This window comes from Hipposideros armiger, unplaced genomic scaffold (genome assembly GCF_001890085.2).
Source record: "Hipposideros armiger isolate ML-2016 unplaced genomic scaffold, ASM189008v1 scaffold_81, whole genome shotgun sequence".
NCBI classification, from domain to species: Eukaryota; Metazoa; Chordata; class Mammalia; order Chiroptera; family Hipposideridae; genus Hipposideros; species Hipposideros armiger.
In genome coordinates, this window is record NW_017731431.1 from 1,133,821 (window position 1) to 1,160,898 (window position 27,078).

Sequence of the window (27,078 nt, forward strand, 5' to 3'; positions counted from 1 at the left end):
GCTCAGCTCAGGCCGGTAATCAAACCGCTGATGCTCAGAGCTCAAACTCTTGAGCGAGCTCTTAACCAACTGAGCCACTCGGCCGGCCCTAAATTTCTACTTTTAACTATGATTTGATTTGTGTGGAATCTCTGAGAACAGTTGGAATTTGGTTAATATAAAATCTTCACATGTAAAATTAGAGTATAATATTTCTGGATAGGAAAAAAATATATATCCCCAAACTGTACTTGAGGAAATCTAAAGGCTTTCTGGGACAGTTATTGCATACAGTTTTGTAATTTCATACAGTTTTGTAATTGAAAGTCTCTAAATCATAAAACCCATTCTCTGGTTCTGGAATCTACTTAATTTTTGGCAACCACTCTGCATAGGAAGGTAGAATACGTATGCATTGAAACTTTTTATAAAGTTACATAATGTACTGACAGTACTGTGTTTTAGATTTCAGATTTATTAAACATTAAAAATTATTAAGCATTAAAAACTTGGTGTGATTCATTAAGACATTCTGATGGTTCTTTAACTCTAAAATGATAGTGGTTATGTAGTAAGTTGTAAGAAAAATGATGCTCTATTTGGAAAAACCATGTTAAAAACAGTATGTTAAAAACGCAAATTAACTTTAGAATTTATTTGGTTATATCAAGAAAAACCAAGTATAAGAATTTGATATTCTCTGATTTACAGTTTTATATATAAATCATAATTATTTTTAAAAATTGGGTCATGCTCTCTAATTATGTAATTGCAGATAGCCTTTATAAAGTTGAAAGCTCCTTAGCAATATGAAGAGCTATTTTTCTTTCCTAAGTTATTTTTAAAATTATATTTTTCTAAGTCCTTTTTGGTTATTTCTGTATTAGTTTGGTTTCATACCTCAGTTGAACAGGGTGTTAATAACTTGAAAAAGTTAATTTTGAGGTAACAGGTTATTTTGATTTTCTTCCTCTTATAAGCTATTTGAACTGCTGGGACCTGATGGACTTGAACTTATTGAGAAGCTCCTCCAGAATAGAATTACAATTGTGGATAGATTTCTTAATTCTTCAAATGATCATAAGCTGCAGACTCTTCAAGGTAAGAAAGCATTTAGTGGTTAAGTGTAATTTAAAGGAGAAATTCATTGGTTAGCAAAATTTTTAATGTAATTATACTTTTAATATCATTTGGACTATTATTTACAGCTACTATCCTTTTAAGTAGGTTTTAGATACAGTTGATTAGGAAACAAATATCTATGCTCTAAAAAAGGGCGTTCTGGCAATGAGTCTATTTATGTGTAAGTATGGCCTCCTTTCTTGGCTGAAGAATTGAACAGAAACGGACTTAGAGACACAAAGAACAAACTTATGGTTGCCAGAGGGGAGGGGAATTGAGCTGGGTGAAAAAGGTGAAGGGATTAAAAAAATACAAATTGGTAGTTACAAAATAGTCATGGGGATGTAAAGTACAGCATAGAGAATATAGTCAATAGCATTGTAATCACTACCGGGGATACCAAAAAAAGGTATACAAGTGGACACTTTGGTCAACGTTGTTCAAGCAGTAGTTCTCCATAATCGGAAGTGTCTGGGCACTGGTGGTAACCACTTTGAGCACCTCTTGTAACTGCAGAAGCCAAACATGACTTGTATTCATCTTTTGTCATCGGTATATATTGAGTATTACAATTTTAATAGTTTTTTCCTTTCTTAAAATGTGTATACATACTTTTGGCACCCTCTTTATATGTATGTGTAGTGCCAGGTGGGTACTAGATTAATCAGGGGGGAATCACCACATACATTATTTAAATGTTTAACCACTATTGTGTACATTTAAAACTACTATAAAATAATGTTGGATGTCAAGTGTAACTGAAAAAATTTTTTAATGAACATGGATAGTACAATACAATGAACATTGCCTGCCCTTCATGTACATTCATCAGTCATAACATTTTGCCCACTTTCTCTTTCTCTCATTCTCTGTCTTCTCATTTTAATTCTCTACACACATGCATGCATGCACACATGTGTACACATATACCTACATTTAAAATGTTTACTGAACAATGACTGGAAGTTGTAGACACCCCAATACTGCACTATAAAATTTTCAGCATACATCCACAAACCGTAGTAGTCTCCTACTTTGGTACAATATAATTATCATAAGCAGCAAATAATTGAACATTTATATAGTCATGCATTACATATATTTTAAAACCACAGAAGAATTGGGGAGGGTTGTCTAGGAAGCCAAGATTATGCAAAATACCTGATTTACTACGGCAAAACTGATGCCAAACTCAGGTTTTAGGTGATAAGGAGGAAAACTGAATTTCTTACCTTTATCCCAGTGTTTCTTGCCATCCTTATAAATAGTTTGGAATTTTTTTTATGTGTATGTACATAAGAAATTAAACACCCTTCTTCAAACTAGTCCACATTTATCCTTCTATGTAAATTATGCCACCTCTTCCTTATATTTACGTGTATGGCACTAAAAGGAAATTATAAAAACAGCCTGGATTTAAATCCAAAATTGCTTATGTATTTCCTTTAATCCATACTTTAAGATTTTTAGAAACTTTGAGGAATTGAATTCAGCCACTTTGCCTTTCTATACATCTTTGGTTCTTTAAGTGTATTGAACACTTAAACTGCTTTGCTTTAAGAGGGCTCCCACCTGTTAAACAGTGCTTAATCCATTTCCTAAGCCAGCAGAGTCCAGGAGCATTTAAAATGGGTATCTGCCAGATGAACAGGAATGAGTTTAAATATCTAGTTCTGTGATGTAAATTCTAAGAATTTTAGTGTTCATTTTGTCAGCTTTCTAAGTGTTAATATAGAGATACTTACTAATTTCACCTTTTTAAAAAAATTCATCACCCAACTTTTATTTTTTGTATTTTTTATTATATATTTTTCAATTACAGTTGACATTCAATATTATATTACTTTCAGGTGTACTCACCTTTTACAAAAAGTTCAAAATGAGTCCAGCTTAACATATTTTTTTAGAAAACTGTAGATGAGAAATTAGTTTTGTCTTAAGTTTTATTATATTCATTTTTGTATAACACTTATACACAAAATTTATTCTATTAGGATAACTTTTTAGAAGCAACACACTTTTTAACCCCAAAACAAATATTAAATTTTAATTTTTTTAAAAAGATATTTGAACCATCGGTCTGTCCTGAAATATTTTCTCTTCTCAAACTACTTTTACTCTTTCATTCTATGTCAAATCATTATTAATGTTGCTACTATCCAAGAATAATAATTAATTACACCGTGGAAAGTTTGGGACATTTAAACAAATAAACTTTAAGCTTTTCCTTAAGTTTTTTTGGGGGGTTGGGGATGAAATACTCTTGAGGAAAAAAATTCTTTAGACTTTTGGTAGTTTATCACTGTTCTCATCTATTTATACCTTTTGATATAATTTTGTGTTAATGTTTCTTCAGAATTCTCTCAAAAATACCAAATTGTATTTTTATTCTTTATTGAACTACCTTAGTATGACAACCACATCCTTTTCTTTTCATTAGTCCAAAATCATGATCTTAGAGAACAATAGCTTCTTGCCATTAGCGTTTTATAGCTTTCATACTGATTTTCTTTGAATCCTTTTATCCAGATAATACACCACTTTATCTCTCTTCTTATAACCAGGAAATATAAGATAGGTGAGAAGTGGGTGGGTATAGTGTACTAACTGCTAAGTTGAGGATAGTTGTAATTAAAGTCTATTTTCAGGACTGATGTGGAGAATGTTTTGTACAGGGTATATCATAAAATGAAAATAAAGTTACCTCATACTGTCAAGCAAAAGTGGTTTGAGTAATTACACAAGTCGTCTTCTATGGTAATTACATTCTAAAAGGATGCAAGCTTCCCCATTGTTCTTTAGTAAAATTTTATATTAGAATTGCTATTAAGCTTATTCATTCCGTTTCTTCTACTTGTCAGTCTCCACAGTTAGTAGCTGAACCCATCAAGGAGAACCATAGATTTAAGCATTTCTGCTCAACAACTTGATTTTTTTTTTACTACTTATTATGTTCAATCTTATAGGACATATATTCTGTATATTCTAATTGAGGGCTTTTAAAGCTACCCATGAGGTAGACATATTTTTTTCTTACAATTTTAATTTCCTTATTTGGATGCTCACAAGTGCATATAATAATATTTTGTTATCACATTTGTTTAAAATATTGACATTAATGTAGTATTTAGTGTTTCAACAAAGGTAGTTTCACACACAGAATCTTTAACATTCATTTCTAATAAATACATAGCATTAGTCACATTTTTAAAAATTCTGTTTAATATCTGATTATGTGACTTTGCAGTTTAACTTTCTTTTAGTTCTGTGAAAGCTGTCCGTATGCTGCATTCTTTTTCTACCACTGAAAAAGGTTATAAATTCAGTCATTTTAATAGGTCTGTAAGACCTGTTCTTACTTAGAAGTTAAGCTGTATAAGACTTATTTAGAAAAATACTTTTTACAGAACTGTAAAATGTAGTAGTCCTAATATGGATGGTGTTATATCTTATGTCATAATTTTGAGATGTAATCTTATTTTCTCATTTTCCTTTCTGATACTTAATAAAAAGGCATTATACAGAGGCATTATTGCATGTGATTGACAGTTAAAATGACTTATTCAAAATCATGTAATGAGATAGTGACAGATGTCTGAGGATTGTGAAGATTTGACTTAAGATGATTTTAGAAAGCTAATTTTCCCATCTTGATGCTCTGCTTAATTCCTTCCTTGTTCTGCCCTGGCTTTTGGAATTCGATAAACTAACTTGCACTGTGTTCCTTCAGAGTATAGACCCAGTCTCATTCTTCATTTCCTTCCTGGCCTAGTTGCAGGGCCCAGAACCTAGGTCCTCAATACAATAATGTGTATTGACTTGGATTGCTTTTAGTGACATTCCTATCAGTTGCTTTAGGGCCACAGTGAGCCAAGATTCTACTACTTGGAAAGTAGAATCTACTACTTGGAAATTAAACAGAAGGTAATCCTGTTGGAAGAAAATTTTTCCTGAAGATTGAGTGGACCAAATCACAGGTTTAAATTGTACCTTGTAAACACTGAGCTTTGATTGACCTGGTTCCTCTTACTGGTTCTGGCCTTTTTCCATTTTTTAAAAAAACCTGTCTTTCCATGAAAAGGTAGACCGTACTCTTTCTGTATTTTCCTTGGTTACCTTCTAGATCTATCCAGAGCTAATGTTAATAAATTTTCTTTCGTGTTTGAATAAGAAGTAATATATATATAATTTAACATAGTAAGACCTATTACACAGGGAAAAGTTATATCTAATATGTAAAAACAATCTTTATTATGTTACTAGTAAATGCTAATTAGTATTGACAATTATTGTATTTATTGAAATTATGTAAATAGAAATTATCTCAAAATTATAAAATCAAATATTTAGGTTCCTGATGTTATGAGTAAGAAAATATAACATTAAACTGTTTCATCTATAGGAAGAAAATATCTGCTGACTTTTCTTAAGCCACTATATGATATCGTTGTGATAATGTGATTTAAAAAAATTTTCCTTAAAACATATAATTGAATGTGCCAGTTTTTATAAAAAATGAATTGTTAGAGCATTGTGCTATCTTATGTTTTGGTGAGGGGCGAAAATGTTTTTCATAAAGATTAAACTTATAAAACATGATGTTTTAAATTTGCTTTACAGACAATTGCAAAAAAATTTTAGGAGAAAATGCTAAACCCAATTATGGTTGTCAAGTTACTATTCACTCTGAACAAGAAAAGCAGTTAATAAAACAATATCGCCGAGAAGAAAAAAGAATTGCCAGACGAGAGAGAAAGGCTGGAGAAGATGAAGTTTTAGAAGGACCTATGTGCTTTGATCCTAAGGAATTACGGATGCACAGGTATTAAAAGCCAGAAGCTGAAAAATGCTTGTGTTGTAATTGCTACTTTTATGTATCATCATTTTTTTGGTTTAGTTTTAATAATTTATATGGTTCTTACTTCTAATCACATTTTCTTACAAGAATAGAATTTTGTTGTATGAAAACCTAATTTTCCAGGATCAGAAAGCAATGATCTGCTTAATTAGAATATTCTTTGTTGCATCCACGTAGCTGACAGATTTATGATAGAGGTAAGCTATTTTTAGTTGCTTTGCACATACCACTTTGCACAGGTTAATATTTATGAAGCCTACACAAATTTAAGACTTTGGTTTTTTTTCCTAGCTTAATAAATACTTTTTCCCATGTTGTTATTTAGAACTAGAAAGGATGCAGATGAAATAAAGGCATTTATTACACTTGGTCTTTAAATATTGAAACCCATTTTTAAAAAGACATTTATACCTTGTTAAAAACATGATTGGATTCTGACAAACAAAATTATAAATAAAGAACATTTAGTCAAATTTACCAAATGATGTTACCTAAAAATGTGTTCATTCCTATGTGGTTTTACAGAAAATTTTAGGATTTCTAATATCATCCTTTATATAGTTTCATTTCTTCTCTTTTATAATGGAAGACTACCTGACACAGTTATTATAGTGACCTTATTTTAGTATATGTTTTCCTTTGCAAGATAAAAATGTCAGATTCAGCCTATTGTTTTTGTATTTACAGAGAGGAGGCACTTCAGAATGCTAGAAGTGCTCCAATTCTGAGCAGACAGAGAGACATGGTCTTTGAAAAGATACGTTATCCCCATGTTTATGATTCCCAGGCTGAAGCCATGAGAACGTCAGCATTCATTGCTGGTGCAAAGGTATGTCATTGGAACATGGCTACTTTGGGATAATTATTTGGGGAAACGACACATAGATTTTCCCTGTTTTCCTTTGTGACTATTACTAGTTGACTATACTATGCTAAATTGTATTTAACAGTAGTACTGGGAAAAATGAGATAATGCAGTGTATGTAAAGTTTTTGACACATAATAGCCATACAGAACATATTTGTTCTTCTCCTTTTTGTTATTTATGCAACTTGTATTTTTGCATTTTAGCAGATGTATCACTTTTTGACTAAACTTTAAACAGTATATTGCACATTTTTTCCTAGCTGCGTGAGCACATCTTCAAGAATACTGTCTAATTAACGTATACTTTAAGAGTCACCAAAATATGGTTCATGTGTTATATATGAGATACCTGATATATGAATGCTTTGTGTGAATGTTTTCTTTTTGTTTTCATTAAGCTTCCTTTCCTTTAAATTAACTGAATGTATTTCCAGTGCTATGTCATAAAGCTAGTAGTGTTCTTTTGCATACTTTCTCTTTCTTTAATGAGTATTTATTATAAAGCATTTGTTTTAGTTTTATTATTATTGGATTTTAATTTTTGATGTTTATAGATGATTTTGCCAGAAGGAATCCAAAGAGATAATAACAAGATGTATGAAGAAGTAAAGATTCCCTACAGTGAACCAATGCCAATTGGCTTGGAGGAAAAACCAGTTTACATCCAAGACTTAGATGAGGTGAGGTGATCATTTTATAGAGTTGAAATTTTTGATGCTTGGTATGTCATATGAATGGATTTGTATTGGAAAAAATATTTTTAAAAATCAGTTAGTTAAGGGCTGGCTGAGGGGCTCAGTTAGTTAAGAGCTCACTCAAGAGTGCGAGCCCTAAGCAACAGGATTGCCAGTTCGATTCCCACATGGGCCCGAGCCGAGCTACCGCTGAGCTGCCAACAGGTGGCAGGATGGCTCAGCTAAAAAAAAAAAATATATATATATATATATCAGTTAATATGGTAAAGAGACATATGGGCACTAAAGATGTATAGTAGGGGGAGTTCAAATTTTAAAAATGTGTATATACATACATTCCTTTACACATTAAACATATTTATGTACATTTTTGTATATATATTTTTATAGCTTCATGTTTATTTTGGTTATTTCAATTAATATTTTGTCTAACCTATGTAAACTGACTTCAGTAAAATGGTTTAGAGGATTTGTGTGCTGTATTGATATATCAAATGGTCACCCTATCATAAAATAGAATATTATTTGGGGAAGGGGCCACCAAATTCTAAACTATTTTAGTTTATTTTCCCTCAAATTTAAAGTTTTGAATAATTTCAGACCTATGGAATAGTTGCATGAAATAGTACTATCAATGTACCCTTTCTCTTTATTTACCATTTGTTAAGTTTTTGCCATATTGGCTTTGTCTCAAAATAAAAATATTTCTTAATTTATTTTAAAGTATACATATTATTTAAAGTCAATCTTTTCTATAACCAAAGTGAAGTTGATTTATTTATATATATATATATGAATCATATGTAGTCATTCAGAAATATCAAATAATAGGCAAGCAAGCAATAAAGCAGCATAAACAATAACCACAGCCAACCCATAGTAACTCCATTCTATACATAGATGTGCATGTGTATTTTGGTTTACAAAAATTTGATTTCACATATTGTTTTGTATGTGTTGTATACATGCTTACATATCTATGTCATTTAGACATTTCTGCAGCATCATTTTTATTCACCATGTACATTTTATGCCTTTATTACAATTTTTTTATTGTTACAATTTTAAGTTGTTTTCTACAGTAAGTTTTTATAGTAGACTAAAATTGTAATTATATCTTGTATTAATGGGTTTCATTCCGTGAGTCAGAATTACCTGTAGAACTTTATCAAAATCCAAATGCTTTCGCCCCTATAATTTCTTGGGAGGGGTCAAGACATCTATATTTTGAAGATGATTTTTAGAGCTCTGTATGTGATTCTGAAATGAAGCCAGGGCTGAGAGCCTATATAATGAAATAATTATATACATAATTCTTTTTAAACCTTACCGATCATTATAAGCATTATTATTAAGATTTGTTTAGTGTTTATATTAAATACTAACATTTTTCATGTAAAAGCATCATTGATGTTGAGTGTCTATGTAATGAATGAAACAGACTTATTTTTATTTCATACTTACTTCTAAATAAGTACTTCATTTTTATTTAGATTATAGGAATAAAAGAGTTTTTCTGAGTGGGTTAAATCCATCTAAACCTTAATGTCTCTCTGCCATGTAACCTAATATATTTACAGGTTCCATGGATTAGGATGTGGACATCATTGGGGATCACTATTCTGCCTACCACACGATATGGAGGACCACAGTTTAACTATTACCTGTTAAAGGACATCTGTGTTGTTTACAGTTTGGGGTTGTTATGAATTACATAAGTCCACTCAGGCTGCCATAACAAGATTATCACAGACTGGTTAGCTCAAACAGAGACATTTATTTTTTTCACAGTGGAATCTAGAAGTGCCAGGTTAGGGTACAGGCAGATTTGGTTTCTGGTGAGGACCATCTTCTTGGCTTGCAGACAGCTGCTTTCTCACTGTGACCCTATAACCTCACATGGACTCTTCTCTGTGGGAGCACAGATAGAATCTTTGTTGTCTCTTCTTCTTATAAGGACCCCAGCCCTGTTGGATGAGGGCCTCATCCAGGTGACCTCATTTAACCTTAATTACTTCTCTAAAGGCCTTATCTCCAAATATAGTCACATTGGGGGTTAGGGCTTTAACTTATGAATTTGGGCAAGGGGATGTGAATAATTCCATCTATAACATGGGTAAAGCTGCTGTAGACATTGGTGTACATTGGTGTGAGCATACATTTTCATTTCTCTGGGATAAATGGCCAGTAATACAATTGCTGGGTCATATTGTAGTTGCATGTTTAGTTTTCGAAGAAACTACCAAACTTCTTCCTAGAGTAACATTTTATATTCCCACCAGCAATCTAGTGTGATGTAGTTTCTCCACATCATCACCAGCATTCAGTGGTGTCACTTTTATTTTTTTAGCCATTTTAATTTATATTTTAAATATGTATTATTTATATTTATATTTTAACCATTCTGATAGTGTGTAGAGATTTCTCACTGTGGTTTTAAATTGCACTTCCATAAGGAGTAATACTAATAATTGGGGAATTATTAACACACTCAATATTTGGGAGTCGGGAGGAAAAAGAAACAGAGCAATAGAAAGGGGGAGGGGAGGAGCTAGAGGAGAGGGATGAAGAGATACAGAGGAAGAGAAAGAGAAAAGAGAAATAATAAAGAGAGAAACAGATGGAGAAGGAGAAAAAGACAAAGGCAGAAGAAAAGGTCTGATGACATCATATGAATCTGTAGTCCAGCTGGGCACACACGCAGCTTTACTCCTGCACATTCCGGTTAGAAAAGCCCATAGATAGTCTTCTTTGGCAAGGCTTGCTTTGACTGACTTTTCCAACTTCCAACTGAGTAAGTCCTGGCTAAAACAGAAACCCATCCAAATTTTTTACATTATTATTCGCTTTCCAAGAATGTACAAAACCCAGTTAATAGCATTTCTGCACATTTTATAATTTTTATAATTTAAGAATTCTCTTTATCTTTTTAATCAAATTACAGAAGTGATTTAAGAAGAGAGAACAAATTTACCCAATGCAACATTTGGTCAGGAAGAAGACATAAAAGCACTTTATCTATAGTTCTGTAGGGCTGTGCAATTGACATGCAATGATGATTTCAGTGAAAAGAGAAAGATACCATCTTCAAGAGCACTTTTCTACTTTTTCTAAAAAAGATCCAAGCCAACAGACGCATGAAGTAAATTAACATCCTGTTAACACCTATGTTTTCTCCTGAGGCCTGTTTCACATTTATGACATCTGGTGGATCATTATCTATAATGATAAGACCTCAAATAGTTTATTTATGTACTTATAATCACACATTGAACAAGTTTAGGCAGTTTGATTATGATGTGAACTCTGTATTAGCTTTCTGTTATTATATAAGAAATTACCAAAAATTTAGTGACTTAAAATATTCACTTATTACCTCGTAGTTCTGGAGGTATAGACTTGACAGGGTTCTTTGTTCAAGATTTCACAAGGGTGAAATCATGGCGTTGGCCTGGCGGAACTCTTACCTGGAAACTCTGGGGAAGCTCATTCAGGTTGTTGGTCAAATCCATTTCCTTGCAAATGCAGAACTGAGGTCCCTGTTTCCTTGTTGTTGGCCATTCTTCCTTTCTAAAGTTTGCCCACATTCTTTGGCATGTGGCCCATTCCATCAAATCTCTGACTTCACCCGACAGTCAGAAAAACTCCCTGACTTTAAAAGATTCATGTAGGTCAGACTCACCCAGAAAAACTTCCAGCCTAAAGGTCAACTGTACCATATAGCATAACCTAACCAAAGGAGTAAGTCCATTACACTTACAATTCTGAGGTTTATGCAGGCTTTTTATACTATGGAGTTAGTAGTGGGGATCAGGAAAGAAATCATGAGAGCCAACTTAGGATTCTGCCTACCACTGCTATGGTGTGATTTTCTTCAGGTTTTGGGGTGTGTGTGTGTGTGTGTGTGTGTGTGTGTGGCATCTTGGATCTGTGGTTTTATAGTTTTCATCAAATGGCGGAAACTTCCAACCATTAGTTTTTATAAAATAATTTTATGTCCCTAATCCCCTTTTCAGGAACTCTCTGAAAGAGATTAATAAATTGCATTCCAAAATAAGTCATTATCCAAGGAAGGAAAAACTCCTGTGCTCACAGTTACAAATTATTAGAAAAGGGAGACATATTAGGGTTCCCGAAGTTGTCACATTTACTGATGTTCTCTTAACCTTTTTGGGGGGAGATGGGGGGGTGTATTTTTCTCTCTTGTAGTTTCTATTGCCTTGTCTTCACATTCAGTGATCTTTTGTAATGTCTAAAATATTGTTAGTCCTATCGAGTGTGTTTTTTTTTAAATTTCAGTCATTGTAGTTTATTCTCTAGAAGTTTGATTTGGATTATTTTAATATCTTATATGTCTCTACTGACACAGTCATTTCTGTAGCTTAGGAGTCAGCAAACTTTCTGGAAAGATGCGGATAATTATTTTAGGCTTTGTAGACTACATCAGCTCTCTGTTCTGTAGTTATTATTGTCTTTTTTTTTTAATTAGAATACCCTTTCAAAATGTAATAGGCATTCTTAGCTTATAGGCCATAAAAAAGAAAAACAAAATAAGAAGTAAAAATAGGCCTCTGGCAAGATTTAGCCCACAGGCCATACTTTGCTCACCCCTGCTCTAGCTTCCTTTTTTTTCTTTTTTTTTAAATTAAAGTGTATTGGGGTGACAATGGTTAGTAAAGTTACATTGTTAGTAAAGGTTTCAAGTGTACAATTCTGTAATACATCATCTGTATATCACATTGTGTGTTCACCATCCAGAGTCAGATCTCGGGGGTTGGTAGATGAGGGTAAATGGGATCAAATATATGGTGATGGAAGGAGAATCGGCTCTAGCTTCTTGAAGGTTTGTCATGTGTGATATTTCTGGATTGGTTTAATTGATGAATATTTCTTATTTTTATTGTAATATTTTGTCTGCATTTTAGCATGCTTGACCATTTGACTGAATGTCAGACATTTTTATTTTACTTGTTGAGTGTTGGATATTTTTATAGTCTCATAAATATTCTTGAATTTTTTCCTGGGACATATGTACTTAAGTTACTTTGGATCAGCTTGATCTTTTCAGGTCTTACTTTTAAAATTTCTTAAGTAGACCAGAGCAGCATTTAGTCTAAGACTAATTTTGCACCACTACCAAGGCAAAGCTCTTGTGAGTACTCTAATTCCCAGTCAGTTAAGAGGTTTCCACTATGGCAGGTGAGAACAGGAGCTATTCCAGACCCTGTGTGGTGACGTTTAAGTTTGATTCCTCTAATATATTTAGATGGTTGTTTCTTCTACCTTGAATAGTTTGATCATATGCTTGTGCTATTCAGTACTCACCTAGAAGGCTTAAGGGAGACTCTCTGTAGATCTTTGGAGCTACCATTTCTCTCTCTCTCTGATTATTATTTTACAATAAAAATATCTCACCCAAATGGAGAAACAGCTCTAAGGGAATGAAGTAGAATGTGAAGGTGATGGAGTTGACAATACTATTCCCCCAAAACTCACAAAATACCTATGTTTTAACAGTGTTTATCTGTGGATTTTATTTTCTTTTTAAACCAGAAGCAGCAGGTAGCTTTGAAAATTGGGAATTATGGCAAGTTAAAAGGTGTGTTTTCCTGCCTCTCTCTGAAGGAGGTTAATAGCTAATTGCATTGCCTTTAGAATTTTTGTTTTACCATTATGTTCCTAGGTAAAGCTTTCTTTTTAACTTCTTGTTTGTTAAGTGTTTTTTTTTCCCCTCATTCTTTTGTCTGCTTAACATCATCAACCAAAAGAAGTAAGGTAGAAAAAAGGACTTTTCATTTTCATGCCCCTGTGACTTGGCAGACATTGTTAGGTAATAAAAAAAATTTTTTTTTAATCAAAAAAGAAATACAGGTTGTCCCCCATCTTTAGTGAGCTTGCCAAATAGCTGGTGACATAACAAGTCATCTCTGTTAAGTATTTACAAACAATATACTGTGGAGGGTACTAAGTACAAAATCAGTAGTTTGAATTTGATGTAACCTGATACAGAAGGCAGAGGAATCAATGCAGTCTATAGCTGTTAATGAAGATTTCTTTAGAACATGAGATTGAGTAGTTTGTTGACTGTTGTGCTCCAGGGTAACTTGGCTTGATCTGCGCAACATCAATGAACTTAACCATGTTTCTTTTTTAATAGAGCTGGTGTGGGGTGTACAGGGAAAGAAACAGCTCTGATTTTGTGTTGAAAACTCTATGGACCTGGTGTAAAATATGGTGATTATGTCTTGTCCATGTTACTTATACAGAAACTTTAAAATGGTATATTTTTTTATTAAAAAAACTTAGTCACTGTCAAGAGGGCCATTATTTTATGTATTAGAGTATTATTTAAAGTATTTCTACAGAAACTAAGGAAAAACTTAATTTCTCACCTTACTCTCAAAAATAATTAGGGATTTTGATGCAGACTGCTATGTGTGAAAAACATGCTATTGAGCTTCTGTTTTGGGGATCAATAAGTGTTTAATATGGAAAAATTTTATGTAATCGATAAGCTTTGTTATAAAGTTATAAATAAGAGATTTTTATTTATTTGGGATTCCCAGCAGTTATTTAAATTATATGATTAAACAGTAGTGTTTACTTGCTATGAAAGTGCTCTATAGGTCAAATATATGAAATAGCTAGGTCTTATTTGAAGGGAAATACTACTATATTTTCCCTTCTAAAGAAGAATTAATTTTACCTGTATGCCCTGAAGTCTGCTGGGAACACTTGCGAACAGCTAACTAGGAAAAGGGCACCAGCTGCTGGAAAAATACCTGCTAAGCTAGAGAGAGAGTTATAACTAACATCTGCCTCTAGCTAGGAGAAATCTAACAAAATAACTTTCTTTACAACCTACGCTTTATTGATTTTTATGGCAGGAAATTAGAAGAGAGAAGATTAAAAGCTTACAGGCATAGTGAGCTACCTCAGAATGATGAGTTTAGAACTTGAATATATTCAGCAGTATGAAAATTAGAGGAATTTAACTTGTAATGTGGGAATTTCAAATTGCTTTAGAAATAAACTTAGTTCCAATATATCTATGTATTGTGGTTACACAGGCCTATTCTCATAAATAGAAATATTTGGTATGATTATGTTGCTATTTATATAATTTTCATTATTTGTCTCTGGAAATATGTATGAATTTGTCATCAGTCATCAATAATCATTTCTTGAGCTACTGATTGATGCCAGGCATTATGCTAGGAGGAATGGTGGGTACCAAGTGGTTTAGAATTACAATTTTGCCTTAAAGAACTTATTATCCAGTTAGGCAAATAGCACTGATGTTGAATTCCCACCTTTACCATTTGCACATTTTGTGATGTGGATCAAGTTGCATAGTACCTGTAAGTTTCAGTTTCTCATCCGACTATTTTGAAGATCACATGAGTCAGTGCACAGAAAATGTGTAACGGTTTGTGATATGTGTTTGTTGATCAGTAAATTCCCAACCTGAGTAATGCTTATATAAACTGTTCCTTTGCTTACTTTCTCACATTGCTGGCTGAGTTTTGCTCTTTAATTGGGTACACTTTGAATCTTTCTGTTATGGGTTATTGGTAATTGGAATTATTTTTGTATAAATAACTTAAATTTCTCAAAGATGAATTGTTGAAGTAATGTAGAAGACAGCTTTAAATAAATACAGAGAAAAACAAAGTAATTCATTTTTTTAGTAAATATTATACATTTCTTTAAGCACCTTATGTTGCATTATTTAACTTAATTCCCTCATGCAACCATGGAAATATTAAGGAGTGACTAAGTAAACATAGGTTACCTTGCTTTTTACAGTCTAAACAAGCTCTTACATTCTTGATAAATTTCACAGTTGTATGAAAATAACAATTATGTAATTTTGAATGTAACAGGGAAAATCAATATATAAAGAAATTTCAATGAATTTTTTTGTATTTAATTATATATCTATAGTTAGTATGCAATTTTATATTGGTTCTGTTAGTTTCAGGTATGCAGTATAGTGATTTGACATTTTTATATCTTACTGTGATCACCTCACTACTTCTGGTAATCATCTGTCACCGTGCAAACTGATCACACTATTATTGACTATATCCCCCTTCTCCTTTTAACCTACCCCCCAACCCCCACTTTTGGTAATCATCCCTGTGGACTCTGTTTCTATAAGTCTGTTTTTGTTATGTTTGTTTTGATTTTAGATTCCACATGTAAGTGAGATCATATGGTATTTGTCTTTCTCTGCATGATTTATATCACTTAGCATAATACCCTCTAGTTCCATCCATGTTGTTGCAGATAGCAAGATTTCGTTCTTTTTTATCCCTGCATAATATTCTGTGTGTCTCTGTGTGTGTGCATACACGTACACTATATATATAATGTATATATGTGTATATATACCACATCTTTTTTGTTCATTCATCTGTCAGTGGACATAGGTTTCTTCCACGTTTTGGCTATTGTAAATAATGCTGCAATGAATGTAGTGCTGCATATATCTTTTCAAATTAGTGTTTTCGTTTTCTTTGGATAAACATCCATAAATAGAATTGCTATATCATATGGTATACCTATTTTTAGTTTTTTGAGGAATCTCCATACTGTTTTCATTAGAGACTGCACCAGTTTGCAGTCTCATCAACAGTGCACGAGGGTTCCCGTTTCTCCACTTCCTCGACAACACGAATTGTTTGTTGACTTTTTGGTAATAGCCATTTTGACTGGTGCAAGGTAATATCTCATCGTGGTTTTTATTTGCATTTCCCTGATGATTAGTGATGTTGAGCATCTTTTCATATGTCTGTTGGCCATCTGTATGTTTCTTTGGCAAAATGTCTTTTTTGTCCATTTTTCAATCAGATTATCTTTTTGTTACTGAGTTATAAAGAGTTTCTTATGTATTTTGGATACCAACCCCTTATGAGATGTGTCATTTGCAAATACATTCTCTCATTCAGTGAGCTACCTTTTTGTTTTGTTGAAGGTTTCCTCTGCTGTGCAAAGCTTTTTAGTTTGATGTAGTCTTATGTGTTTATTTTTACTTTTGTTTCTCTTGTTCGAGGGGATGTGTTCAGAAAGATATTACTTAGACTGATGTCAGATAGTTTACTTCCTGTGTTTTCTTCTTGTCGTTTTATAGTTTCAGGCCTTACATTTAAGTCTTTAACCCATTTTGAGTTTAGTATGTGATGTAAGAGAGTGGTCCAGTTTAATTTTTTACATGTATCTGAGAATGAATTCTTAAGCAGTCTACATAAGATCATGTTTTATTACATAAGTTTTATAATTTCTTCCTTTATAGTTTTGCCTGTTCTTTTAAATCTTTACATACTATACAGGAAATTCAAGCAACTAATTTTTTCTTATAGGGGGTCCCTAATTAAACGTCTTTTAAATTTGGTACATGTTTTAAACAGAAGATTTTCTAAGAAAATACTTTGTTTTTTTCCAGAGTTGGCTGTGTTAAATTATTAAAACTGATGACTAAGGAAACCTAATCACCATGTTGGGGGTGGATAGGGAAAGTTAGGATAGCAGTTCTCAATTTTGCTTATTATACTTGATAATCACTTGGGGGTTGGGTTAGAGGGAGGGGCTCTTAGGAAATGTGCAGATTACTATTCCCCAGCCTAGGCAAATGAATGAAAATTTCAAGGGTTGAGTCTCAGCAATCTATCTTCTTTGAAAGCTACATACTCCCTACTGGAAGTACAAGAAGCTGTTCTCAGAGCTCTGGCCTCCTCAGCACAGCCTCAGCTGAGCTCCTCTCCAGCAGTTTTGGACTAGGTCCCTCTCTTACTCTTTTGGGTGGTGGGTTTAGTGCATTTGGAACCCTTCTATGTGAACTTCAGATCTCAGGTAGGGAAATAAGCAGTAAATTACATTTAAGGCAGCAATTTATAAGTCCAGTTTACTGCTTGTTTCTCCAATAAATAATTCTCAGACCATCTGTTTTAAGGGAATGAGTTAATGACATTAAATTATGTATTTAAAATATTAGAAATTTTAAAATGTACCAATTTAAATAGGTATTTCTAAATTTCTGTTCTTCAGTAAATCAATATCAAGTATGTTGTTAAGCACTGGAATTTTGGAATACACACATACAACTGACTATTCTAAACGAACTGACTAAATCATTAATACTTTCATTTATATAACATCTTTTTGGTATGTTATTATTACTTATAATAAATAAAATCTTGACCTGAAATCATGTTAATCAAGCATTGTTAGATTGAATGCAAGTGGAAGTAGTCTCTTATCTTTCAGAACAATTCATTTGAGTGAGGATTCTATTGATGAAATTTTCTTGTTTAAAGAAATGTATATGTAAAAAGACACCCTTGCTTTATTTAATAAGTTTTGAAAAGTTTAAAGTCATATTTACTCTGGAAATTTTTAAATTAAGCAATTACCTTAATTTAATATCTGTAACATTTTGTGAGATTGATCACGTTAAGTTCAAATACTTTACCATCTTCAAGAGTTCAAGCAAGCGAGTGGAAGTAATTTAAAGGTTAAAGTCAGAGCTAAAAACAGTTATTACCATAAATACCAGCCAAGAAACTGAAAATGACATTAGTTTGTGGGATTCAACAAGATTTGACAGAGACTATTTTGCTTCTGTTTTATTGCGATGATTAGAAGTACTGCTGTTGATTAGTAGGTGGGTACCACAACTTGGGCCAAATTGTAATACCAAATAATGGCTTCTTACATTTTTAAGCTACAATACTTATAACAACATCCTGGTGGGATACTTGTCATGTATACATGTCAATATGAATTCATCTCTTTTATGAAAATAATATGTTAATTTCACAGAAAATACCAGATTCTTAGCCTCCAATTTTACTTCTGCTGTATTCCTCTGAAGTATGTATACTTAATTTTAATACTAGTTTTGTTAAACCAGCCCTCACTACTTATAGTGGTTCTGTCTAAAGCAAACCAAACCTAGCCAAATCAAACCCATAACTGAGATTCATCCTTGCCTTTCACTGTCTTCTTGTGCACTCTGAATATAACTGTTGGCATAGCACATTGGTGAGGCCAGAGTCACATCTGTCATGCTGAATTATTTTTAAGAGTGTGCTGGTAGAAACACGAATATGTAGTTGGCTTGATTTATCAGTGCACCTTGTTAATGATTGTGCAGCCAAAGTTCCGTTTGTCTTTTAAAATGCGCTCTTGAGACCTCCTTAGTTTTCCTTAACATTCAGGCCTTAACTCAGACTTAAGAGTGAGGAGGTCGCTTTCCACTTCCAAGAAGTTAGTATCCTCTGACTCCCATTATACTTGAACTTCTCATGAAACGTGGTATTGCTATTGTTTGTTTTACTCTCCTTGTGTTTTTCTCTTCAAGGGCAGTAATAGCTTCTTATTTATCATTTTGTCATCAGGGAGTGGAGAATAGATAGAAGGGCCATCTGTACATTTAGTTGGGTATTTTGTTGTTATGCTTCTTAGGTAGGCTGTTTTCAGTATGAGAAAATTTTTAGGAATAGACACTCATGGGATTATTGAGTATTTTCAGTTACTGCTTTAAATGGTGTAAATGCATTCTGTAAAATGATATGAGAGAATTATGGATTATGCACTGGGATGTATTGCTTTTTTGTATGTAATAAAATTTGGCTCAGTTTAACTTTATAAAATTACTAACTTACCTGATTTTCACAAAATCTTATGATCTCGCCTCCTTCAAAGATTAAATAGTAGATTTCTCTCCTGAAGTCTTTTGTTGCTAAGACTTAAGTTCCTGTACCCAGATTGTCTGGTTCAAAATGAATTATTATCGTGAACATTAAAACTCAGGACTCTTCGGTAAAGAGAAACTAACAGTGGCTATGCACTTTCTTGTCTCTTTATTAATAGAATGTAGTAATTTTTCCATGCATGTTCAACTGGGAGCACAAATTGGAAATTTGGTGTTTGGTTAAGATGTAGTACTCTTTATATGACATAATGAAAAACAGGGTGAATCATGTACTTTGTATTTACATAAAAATATTAGGAATTTATACCTATAAAGCAACAAATTATTATTTTTAATACATTAAAACAATGCAGTTAGGCCTTCCATTTTGTTTATTCTTAAGATATATATTTTTATCTAAACAGAAGTATTTTTGTGGGGCTGATGATAAAATCTGTTTAACAAAAAAAGTGATATCTAAAATGTAACATCTAAATTTATAAAGTAAAAAGTGGAATAAATGGAATAGTTTGATATATCTTTCCTTATTTTTTTTGTGTTAAGAAATTATATTTAATTAGTTTTCTTACTGTTCTGTGGCATATTTTTTCCCTTTCGGATACATTTTCCTGTAAACATATATATCTTCCTCATTCTGTTTAACTACTGTAATCATGAAGAATATATCATGATTTACTTATCGCAGTCCTCTATTTATGGACACTCAATTTATATTTGTTTTGTTTTGTTTTTATTATACATGATGTTATAGCAAACATCTTTCTGTTTAATTATTTATCTGACACTCTTGTTTAGTTAGCTTAATTTGGATAAACGTTTTAAAATTGAATTTTTAGGTTAAATAAGCAAGTTTTTAACTTAAATTTCCTTAATGGCTAATGATGTTGAACATCCTATAGTGTGCTTATTGCCTCCCAGATATATTTTCTTTGATTAAGTAACTGTTCAAATCTTTTCCCCTTTTTAAAAACTGGATTGTTTGTTTTTTTTAGTGTTGTATTTGGAGAATTCTTTATATATTCTGGATATAAGTTCTTTATCAGACATATGCTTCACAAAGATTGCCTTTCATGCCATGGCTTCTTTTATTTTATTAATAATGCCTTGAAGATTATAGGTTTTAAATTTTGCTTAAGTCAAGTTTATCAATTTGTTTGTTTATGGATTATGGTGTATTTAATAAACTTTGGCATAACTTAAGACAACAAAGAATTTCTCCTATGGTTTTTTTTTTTAAGATTTTATTGGGAAATTGGGGTCGGGGAACAGCGTTGGGGAATCGGGGAAGGGGAACAGACAAGTTGCTGTCCTTTTGTTCTTCAGTCTAGTTGTGGAGGATGTCGCTTCACTGGCCCATGTTGGTGTCACAATCATTGCACTCTTCCCGGCTGAGGCAGTCAGTTGCCAGCCATTGGACGGCTCTCCTATGTTTTTTTCTACAAGTTTTATAGTTTTAAGTTTTATATTTAGATAAAGTGGTTTGTTTTTAGTTTTTATACATGGTGTGAGTTATGGCTCCAAGTTTATTTTTTATATGTGGATATTCATTTGTTTCAGCGTTATTCATAATGCTATTTTTTAAAAATCTTCACTGCTTTTATGCTTTGTCAAAAATGAGTTGTTCGTATACATGAAGGTTTATTTCTAGATTATCTATTCTGTTCCTTGATTTATTTGTTTAAACAAAATACCATTACCATGTTGTTTTGATGTTTCTAATTTTTAAATAACCCTTGAAAGCAGGTAGTTTTAGCTCTCTTCCATTCTTCTTGTTTTTCAAAGTTGCTTGGTTTCTTCTAGGTCCCATTTGTTTCCATATGAATTTTAGAATCACCTTGTCAATTTCTATAGAAAAGCCTGCTGAGCTTTTGATAGGAATTGTATTGAGACTGTACATCAGTTTGAGAAGAATTGACATCTTAAGAATATTAAGTTTTCTTTCATTTCTCTTAGCAAAATTGTATTGTTTTCACTATATAATAAGTGTTTTCCATCTTTTTCCCTGAGTGTTTCATAACTTAATGCTATTAGAATTGATTATTAAACACACTTAAACTTTACTTTTATATTTTTTGTTGCTTGCATATGGAAATATAATTTTTTATGTTGATCTTGTATTCTCTAGCTTTTCTAAAATTTGCTTATTAGTTTTAGGAGGTGTTTTTTGTAGATTCCATCAGATTTTTTGCAGAAAAAATTATGTCATCTCTAAATTAAGACAGTTTTGCTTCCTCCTTTCCTATATAAATGTCTTTATTTTTAAACTCAAAAAAATTTTATTCACTAGCACCTCCAGTGCAATGCTAAGTGGAAGATATAACATCTCTGTCTTCTTCCTGATTTGAGGGGAAAACGTTCAGTCTTTCACCATTAAGCCATTAGGTATGTTATGATATGTAGGATTTTTTTTTTTTTTTTTGCTGAGCCATCCTGCCACCTGTTGGTAGCTCAGCAGCAGCTCAGCTCAGGCAGGGCATAGAACCGCTGTTGCTCAGAGCTCAAACTCTTGAGCGAGCTCTTAACCAACTGAGCCACTTGGCCAGCCCACTGATGTAGGATTTTTAAAGATACCCTTTATCAGGTTAGGAATTCCTTTCTACCATATTTCTACTTTGCTGAGAGTTTTTTGTATTTTTAATCAGGAATAGATGTGGGATTTTGTCATATTATTTTCTTGTATCTATTGAAATGATCATGGTTTTTTTTATTGTAGTTTGTTATTATGGTGAATTACATTGATTTTTTAATGTTAAACCAACATTGCATTCCTGTGGTAATCCCCACTTGGTAAAAATATATTATTATTTTTGTAAAATTTTATATACTAAAATTTTGTTTATAATTTTCGTCTATATTCATGAATGATATTGGTCTGTAATTATTTTTTGTCTGATTTTGGTATCAGGGAATTGCTTGCCTCATAGAATGAGTTGGCAAGTATTCTTTCTTTTCCAATGTTTCTGAATAGCCTGAAACTCCATCTAGAATTGGTATTATTTCCTCCTTAAATGTTAGTTAGAATTTACCAATGGAGCTATCTAGGCCTGACGTTGTTTTTGTGGAAAAAAATTTTAGCCTCAGCCTTAATTGTTTTAAATAGATATAGGTTTATTTCAGTTGTATATTTCTTCTTGAGTGGGCTTTGGTAATTTATGTCTTTTAAGGAAGTTGTCCATTTCATCAAAGTGGCCAAATTAATTGGTATAAAGTTGTTTATGACATTTCATTATTGTTCTTTTAATATATGTAGTATCTGTAGTGATACATCCTTTCTCATTCTTGACATTGGTAATTTTTCCTAATTAGCCTGCCTAAAGATTAATCAATTTTATTGATCTCAAATAAAAAGTTTTTCTGTTTTCATTTCATTGATATCCACTTTGATCTCTAATATTTCCTTAATTCTGCTTACTTTAATTTTAATTTTTCTCCTTTCTAATATTTTATTTTGGAAGATGAAGTCATTGATTTGAAACCTTTCTTCTGTTCTCATATAGATGGTTCATGCTATATGTTTTCCCCTAAGTATTGCTTTAGTAGCATTCACAAATTTTGATGTGTTTAGTTTTTGTTTTCCTTCAATTACGAATACTTATTAATTTCCCTTTTGATTTCTGTTTTCCTCCTTGGGTTATTTAGAAAGTATGTTATTTAGTTTCAAATATTTGGATATTTTTTAACCATAATGAAGGATTTCTAATTTCCATTGTGATGAGAACATAATTTATATGAATTGTTTCATTATCAATTTATTGAAACTTGTTTTATGGCTCAGCATATGGTATATTTTGATAAGTGTTCCATGAGCAATTGATGAAAATTTGTATTCTACTATTGTTAGATGAATAAATATAAGTCAGGTCAAATGGTTGATAGTGCTATTCAAGTAAATAGCCTTGTTGATTTTCATGCCTACTTATTCTGTGAACTATTGTAGAAGGATGTTTAAATATATAATTATAATTGTGGATTTGTTTATTTCCCTTTGCATGTCTATCAGTGTTTGCTACATGTATATTGAAGATCTGTTAGCAGGTATATAAGCATTTAGGACTGTTATGTCCTATTCTTCAGTTGATAACTATGTCATAAAATGACTATCTATATCCCTGGTAATATTCTTGGCTTTAGTTTTTTTTTTCTGTCGTTAATATAATCATTGCAGCTTTTTGTCATTCATTATTCCCATCCAGTGTTCTGTTTACTCTCAGACATTGGTTTTCATCTCTAAAGACTTTTTTATATAGGCAGTTCTAAGATAAATTATTTAGCCTCTCTGTGTCTTAATTTTTCTCTCTCTCAAAAGGACATAATAGTACCTATACCATAGAATTGTTCTTATGATAAAACAGGGGACTCTATCAGTGTTTACAATTGCATATGTTGCAGTGTAAATTGTGAATAAATGTAATCTGTAGCTGATATTCCTGCTTTTATAGCTGACTTTTCAAAAAGTTTATTTTTAATCCATAAGATGTTGAAACAGAAATTCCTATTGATTTATCTCACGAGAAAGTTTCTTGTTTGCACATTCATTAGTCGTCTTCCATCTAAATAAACTAGAATATCATCATATGAACTCAAGGTATCTGTGTTTAATTTAGTTTCCTTACATTATTAATGTATCATTGTTTTATACAAAGATACAGGTATAGTCCCATTGTCGTATTTTTCAAATTTAGTGAGTTGCAATTTCCAAATGCATTAGAATTGTTCAGAAGTAGTGAATTGTTCTCAACTGCACACACATTGGTTTAAATACAGGATGCATCAAGAGACTGAAAAAATTAGTCATTTTTTTTAATCAAGGGAAATAAATGTTTGCATTTAATTTTTGTATGACTCCTTCACATTAATATCATTTATAATGGATCGTGTTATTTTTTAGATTGGGCAGCTGGCTTTTAAAGGAATGAGAAGACTGAATAGAATCCAGTCAATTGTGTTTGAGACTGCCTATAACACCAATGAGAACATGCTGATTTGTGCCCCTACTGGAGCTGGAAAGACGAACATTGCAATGCTTACAGTTTTGCATGAAATTCGCCAACATTTTCAACAAGGTGTTATCAAAAAGAATGAGTTTAAGGTAGGAAATTAACAAGCCAGATGACAGCTTTATAAATTGTAAAAGTAAAGTTATTTGGCAGTTGTACATGTTATATAAAATCTGGAAGTTTTTAGGATATTGTTCATGAAGTCACATAAAGAATGCTGCTTGATTTACTTAATTACTATTAAGGTCATCTCTGTTTGTGTTATGAAAATCCCATTACCTCTGTGAAAAGCTATGAAAATACATTTAGCTTTGAAGCAGAACCAATTTTCTCAGTGATAAGGCTGTATAAACAAATTCCATTGTCCTTTAAACAGCTGCACACTTATCCAACAAAGATAAGTACTTTTCATATATCACTATGAAGATTTTTCACTTGCAGTGGCTAGAATCATATTTCACAAGAAATTGTGACTTGTATTGACTACTGTGAAACAAATGACGTTGTAGTTTTTGCTCATTCATCAACCTAGTGTTTCTTTGGTACAGATTGTATATGTTGCTCCGATGAAAGCCTTGGCAGCTGAAATGACAAATTACTTCAGCAAACGTCTAGAGCCACTGGGCATCGCTGTGAAAGAATTGACTGGTGATATGCAGTTGTCAAAAAATGAAATTTTACGAACTCAGGTATGTTGTATACTTAGATTTTTTTGTTTGATACCATTCCTTTCTTTCAGGTAATTATGAAGATTGTTAAACAACTATTCCTTAAGGGACTAAAACAATATAGATGAAATGTAATGAACTTCTTTTACTTGTGACCACACCTATAAAAGAGGTTTTTTGTGGGGCTTTGTTTTATGGTATTCCTTCTAATTTCTGTGATTCTTGCTGTGTCTTGAATATTGTTAGATTCCTGGTATAGATTTTAAATTCATTGACAGTAAATGTTATTCTTTTAAAATAGAAGGGAATAAGGGAATGTAGATAAGACCAGACTTCTATTTTAAGAGCAGGAAAATATGTAGATCTTTAAATGATTCCATTAGTATCCTAAGCCTTTCCTAAGGATGATTTAACTTGTAATAAAAGTTTTTTAGTCATTCTTTATTTCATTAAATAGGAAGTTATTTAATCATGTACTGTATATAACATATCATGTCATGAAATGGCATGACAACAAAGACATTTAAGATAGACAGTTCTTGCCTTCAAGATCTTATAACCGAGTAGGCAAAAACTATATTAGAGCTACAACTAGGTTATCGTTAATGGATGCAACATGTAAGTAAAGTGATGTTTATAGTGCTTTTAAAAAATAAAGTAACAAATGACCAAATATTAATGAGACAATTCAAGAGAGTTTGATAGAAAATAGATGATATAGCTTTTGGAGCAATGCATGGACATTGATTTAAAATGTGATTGGAGACTGTATTGGTTTCCTTTGACTGCTATAACAAATTACTGCAAGCTTGGTAGCTTAAAGTAACAGAAACTTAATTCTCTCACAGCTCTAGAGGTCAGAAAGCCAAAATTAAGGTGTCAACAGGGTTAGTTTCTTCCAAGGCTCAGCCAGAGTATCCTTTTCATGTTTCCTGATAGGTGCTGGCGACTCTTGGCATTCCTTGGCCTGTAGACACATCACTCCAGTTTCGGCTCTTATCTCCCTGTGGCCTTCTCCCTGATGTCTATCTCCTACTCTTCTCTCCTAAGAACACTATTCATTGGATTTAGGACTCCCTAATCCAGTATGATCTCATCTCAAAATCTTTACCTTAATTACACTTACAAAAACCTTTTTTCCAAAAAAGTTTACATTCACAGTTTCTGGGTGGATAATATCATTTTGGATATTCAACCCACTACAACAGGTATGCCAGGTACATTGAACCACATGACAAAGAAGAAAATCAGGTTTCAGTTAAATGTATTTTGGGGTTGATAAGAATAGAGTACATTATAATCCATATTTATGTCAATTTTAGCAGTTATCCTTAAGTTTGCCTTTCATATTCTCTTAAAAGATGATCCAAAATCCATGCATTTTTTTCTCACAACATTTTTGTAGGATCTTATTCCAAATTAATGTGTCTCAAAAATCAGTACTTATATTCAATATATGAAATACAAAATGCCCTTCACCATCATTATTTTAATATCATCTACCTAGAGGCATTTTAGTAATTTCTTACAGTGCCTTTTAATTAAAAGGACTTTCTCTGGTCTTCAGTATATAATCAAGTTTCTGATATTCTCTATGAAATTTGAGTGATTAAATATCATCCAGCCTCTTCCTTGAAATACTCTAAATTTGGTTTTGTTAAAGTATATTTATATATAGTCACTTTGTCTAGTGAATTTGGGTTCTGTTTATATAATTTATACATTTAACACAGTGAACTGAAGTATGTTTAAAAATTTAAGTTTGTTCAATAAAGAGGAGAGAGTTTTACAGATTTGCATAACACAGTACAATATTACTTACAGTTTCCAAATTTATAGACACATTTGATTCTAAAAGTTCATGTTTTCATAAAGTGTTATTATATGTGATAGCACCCAAGGCTAGCTTCCCCAGGGCTAGCTGAACATATAATTACAGAGGTCATATCTCAAAACTACATATCAGGACACATAGACTATAATAGATAACTTTTATTTAGTGTGTGATTTTACTTTTATAATGTCTTATAAAGGCATATACATTAAATCAAAATTTGACATTTAATAAATTATCTTTATTAAAAATTAAATTTCCTGAAATTGAAACTATTCTAGAGCATCTCAGATCATACCTGTGATATATCTTACTTAAATAAATGAGTTTTGTATCCTG

At 32.1% G+C, this 27,078-nt stretch overlaps 1 protein-coding gene across 1 annotated transcript in view; it reads left to right on the forward strand.

The window, feature by feature from the left end:
* The window catches only part of ASCC3 (activating signal cointegrator 1 complex subunit 3), a 311,675-nt gene that overhangs the window by 57,672 nt on the left and 226,925 nt on the right, over positions 1 to 27,078 (forward strand). Inside the window, exons 5-10 of the mRNA XM_019643638.1 lie at positions 960 to 1,080; positions 5,722 to 5,923; positions 6,647 to 6,788; positions 7,381 to 7,506; positions 24,129 to 24,329; positions 24,786 to 24,926. Of these exons, the coding sequence (XP_019499183.1) occupies positions 960 to 1,080; positions 5,722 to 5,923; positions 6,647 to 6,788; positions 7,381 to 7,506; positions 24,129 to 24,329; positions 24,786 to 24,926 (933 nt within the window). The remainder of the gene's footprint in view (positions 1 to 959; positions 1,081 to 5,721; positions 5,924 to 6,646; positions 6,789 to 7,380; positions 7,507 to 24,128; positions 24,330 to 24,785; positions 24,927 to 27,078) is intronic.